Below are 4,187 nucleotides of genomic sequence, written 5' to 3'. Positions count from 1 at the left end.
CTTTTATTTGAGTTGTCTGTATTGTTTGAATTATTACAGGAATCTGTTGCTAAAATTAAATTATTAAAATTAAAGAACAAAAACTGAAACAGCAGGAGGAAAAAATATAGAGTGATCTGCCTTCAAGATACCTTGCTTATGATTTGTATAAGAATTTTTACTTTTTATTAAGGACCTCAGGCAGAGCTAAGAAATTGACATGTATTACCTCTCATCTTCTTTAAAAAAAATGAATAAATTAAATAACATCTGAGCATGCATGTTTAGTATTCTCCATGTTTATTAAAAATAAAGCTAAAGCAAGATACCATTTTGATCAAGTTTATTTACATTTTTTTCTCTTTTTCGTCTGACTATGGCTTTTTCTCTTAGACTATTAACAGTTTTTACAAAAGTTCCATCAAGAGTTTAATAAACTCTTCATGCATCTTTTGGAGCATTACAATTCATAATGCTGAAAAGTTAAAAAGTAATGTGTTGAATTTTGTTTAACCCATTTCCCAGATTTATTGGATGAGCAAACTCCTCCCTAACCTTCTCCCCCTACCATTGTAATACCTATTCGGATCCCAAGGATCTGGGGGACAGATTTTATGGGAATGTTTGACTATAACTCAAACTTCAGATTGACTTCAGCAACTTTTCAGTTGAAAAGTCTTGGTGCTGAGGAATTTCCCATTGGCTTGGCAGAAAAGCTTCTGCAAGAGCTTGTTTTTGTCTTGTAAAAGAGACTTGTAACTATATGTAAAACTTCCTCTGGAAAGATCTGATTTGCACTCTGACAGAAAAGCCCTAGGTTTAGTTGTCAGAAAGACATAAGTTTGAATCTACAACCCAGCTATTAGAGTGAGTGACCAAGGAGAATAAAGAAGTTGCCTTAAGCCTGAATTTCTTTGTAAAATGAGAATAACATAATCTTATAAAGAAGGGTTTTTAGAAGTAGATAAACTATGCAAAACAACTAGCGTAAACAGGCATTTCTTAGGTACTCGGAGCATGTTGGTTTATTCACTCCTTCATCCTGCTTGTCATCATGACCCAGATGAGAGAGAAAATAGCACAGCAAGGACATTATGGATGGCCTGAAAACATGGTTTCCATCTTTCTCCTAGTAGCTGTTTTTTTGGAGGCTAGTATCTGAGTTACCCCTGACTGACTATATTGGGTGTCCCCTTCTCATTAGAGCTCTGGAATTAATACAGTATAATTACTAATGATTTCAGGTGCTTTGTGGTTTTTATGGTTTGCATCTGTCACAGTTTTTGTTTGTTTGTTTACTAGGACTTAGTCTGTATCAAAACTTAACTGCTAAAGGCATGCATGTAGAATAGTTGAAGTAGAGATATGAAGTTATTTTTCATACTCTTTTTATTTAACTCTTTGTTGTACATGTTCAAAGTTAATAATAGAAATTATACTTTGGGGAGAAAATTAAATGGATGCTTTTTTATTGGTACAGTGTTTAATCTGTATTATGGTGATGTTGATAAGAAAAAATCTCTTCATCCTTATATGGAAATATTAAGGAACATCTCAAGAAGAACTTAGATATTTGACACAGGTATTTTAGGTGTTGGTTTGCTTCAAGGACTAGAACTGAATCAGAGATTTCTTGAGTTCTCTTCTGGTGACTAATAATCCATGATTTTTTTAAATGTATCTAAAAATATTTCCTGTAACACAGGCATTTTAATTTCTTATAATAATGATTCTTTTAGCATATATTCCTTAAAATTGATCTAAAAATCTTCAATTAAAGGGAATTTGTGGAGAAATAGAGGTATAAAAATTACTTGGATTGTGTTTGGGTTTTGTCATTTAAAGATACTAGACACTTTTGACATTTCAGAAATGTGAGTATCCTTGTTCAGTTATAGTAAAAGAAGCCTTAGATGTTTCTAATATGTCATATTCTTGTTGGACATTAAAACTATAATGCAGTTTTATCATTGTGACTTACCAGCGGATTGTTACAGGAACCAAATCTCAAGAGATAAAGTTATGAAATAATTGTCTGGAAAATGTCATGTGACTTTCAAATTTTCTTTTCTCAGATTCATAATGACCATTTAATAGCTAGTGAGAAACAGCATTTACTCCAATGGGAGGATTTCATGAAGGAACAACCCAGCAAAAGGGCTGAAGTGGATGAAGAGCACAGAAAAGCCATGGAGAGGCTTAAAGAACAGTACGCTGAGATGGAGAAGGACCTGGCGAAATTTTCAGCCTTTTGAGAACTTGAACCACAACAATGACAAACTAGTGAGAAAACATTTGCCTCCTCCCTAAAAAATATTTCCACCAAACCATTTAGCCTCTGCTTCAATCTTATTATATTCAGTGGCACCCATATCAGAAGAAATAAACTTCTGCTGGAGTTCCGATTAAATGTTTAATAGAAGAAGAGTGCTACATTTTTCCAGTTTTAAGTGCCTATATAAGATGATTTGAATGGGGAGGCGTAAGAGGAAATGGGTTAAATATGCTTCTTGTTGATCAGAATTGATCTTTTCCATTGCTTAGCTCAGAGAACTGTGAGTATAGATTTTAGAGAGAAAGATAATTTAATTCATTGTTATACAGGGTTAATATTAGTTTATTACTGTGACTGTAGGCTGGTATAAAAGCTGCCTGTCATAGCCTCCTTGGCTATTAGAAGAATGTGTAAAGTGTTATTCCATAAGTAATGTAGACAAAAAAACAGTTGTCCTTGGAGCAGAAATCACATGTAAGAGAGGTGAAAGTGAAAACAATTGGCCAAGATGGCCATGTCGGTCTTTGAATTGCCTGTTGGGGATGGTTGCAGATTTGCAGTGCAGCATCATGCCGTGTGCTGCACTGGATGACAAGACAATGCGTTAAGTTTTGAGGCCTTCCAGCCCTTAATATTTTCCGCTTTTAAAACATATTTAGAAAGAAAACCTTACCAAAAACATATTTGGACTTTTCGTTTTTCCAAGAACTATAATCTTGCCCATAGTATTTACCTCATTTTTGTGTCTGTTTTGCTGTGGGTAAGCTTTATAAGATAAATAATGTCTATACATGTTTCAGCTGTTTAATTAGTAATCAACAAAATCTTGCCAGGGAGTCCCTCTGGAACCATGTAAGATTCTGGCTCTGAATGAACCAGAAGTGTTTGCCCACATGGCAAATGATCCATGTTAAACGTAAATCCTGTTTAGTGTTAATGTCTGTTCTCATAAGCAGTATATTATGATGAAACATGTACCAATTCTGTCATCACTGTGATCTTTAAAAATCTGCATTTAATAATCTAATTGAAGAACTAAGTTGATTTTTTTATTTGCCATAAACCAAGCAAAAGTAAATGCAATAATTTCAAGAGATTTATGGTAGGAGAACTTGAGGTATGGATAAATCTTTCAAATATTTTTTATTGCTCTTTAGTAAAGAAAGGCACAGGAAAAAAAATATCCAACTCTCTTGTGTTATCTCAGTGTTGCAACTGCAGAAAATTGACAATGCTTGCCTGTGTAAATTTATGGCTTATTGTCAAAGCTTCATTCTTGGCTGCATGTTGAAAATGTGATTAAAGTTAATAGCGGAGATGAAATAAGTATTTGAGATTTCTTTCAGTAACATTGAACTTCTGCCAACTTTCTCTGTCCGCTACTGTAGGCTTGACAGGCTCATCAATCATCCACTGGTACCTGGACTAAAAAGAGCACTTGCTGACACCAAGGCATGTTGGAATTTTCTTAATTCTCTTTTGGAGGATGGAAAAAAAAATATTTCCAAAAATATCCCACACATCAAAAGGAAAGGGAACCTTAAATGAAAATTCCCTTGTACCATAGACACTTTTTGAAATGCAATTAATTGCCAACACACCATCGAACAGATGTTGTAACCAAGAAATCAAGGTTGTGTGTGTGTGTGTGGGAATAAGCTCTTAACTGTGGCTACCCAACTTGTGCAGCAGGGATTTCTGATGGTTTTTGTTCATCTCATATGAGTAATAAATACTTTACCTTACAAGTTTGTGTATATAAGTATCTAAGGGACTTCCTAAACCAAAATGAATTGATGGGCTTTTTGAGCAATAAACATTAAGATACTCAATTCTTTCTTTGTAACTTGGTTGGCTGTTCAATATAGCTTTTAAAAGAGTCTGTTTACTTACCTCCCTTTTGATAGTTTTAGTAGTGAATACTTTTGCTTCT

The 4,187-nt window shown here is 34.1% G+C and overlaps 1 protein-coding gene across 1 annotated transcript in view; it reads left to right on the top strand.

Annotated features, from left to right (window-relative positions):
• BLOC1S5 (biogenesis of lysosomal organelles complex-1, subunit 5, muted) overlaps positions 1-2,997 on the top strand; it is a 64,929-nt gene extending 61,932 nt beyond the window's left edge. Inside the window, exon 5 of the mRNA XM_012639632.1 lies at positions 2,055-2,997. Within this exon, the coding sequence (XP_012495086.1) occupies positions 2,055-2,234 (180 nt within the window). The 3' untranslated portion in view covers positions 2,235-2,997. The remainder of the gene's footprint in view (positions 1-2,054) is intronic.
• Positions 2,998-4,187: the final 1,190 nt, after the last annotated feature.

The sequence above is a fragment of the Propithecus coquereli genome, unplaced genomic scaffold, assembly GCF_000956105.1.
Source record: "Propithecus coquereli isolate 6110/MARCELLA unplaced genomic scaffold, Pcoq_1.0 Scaffold141, whole genome shotgun sequence".
Taxonomy (NCBI): Eukaryota; Metazoa; Chordata; class Mammalia; order Primates; family Indriidae; genus Propithecus; species Propithecus coquereli.
The sequence above is the reverse complement of the archived record's forward strand: the minus strand, read 5'-3'. Positions and strand labels throughout refer to the sequence as shown.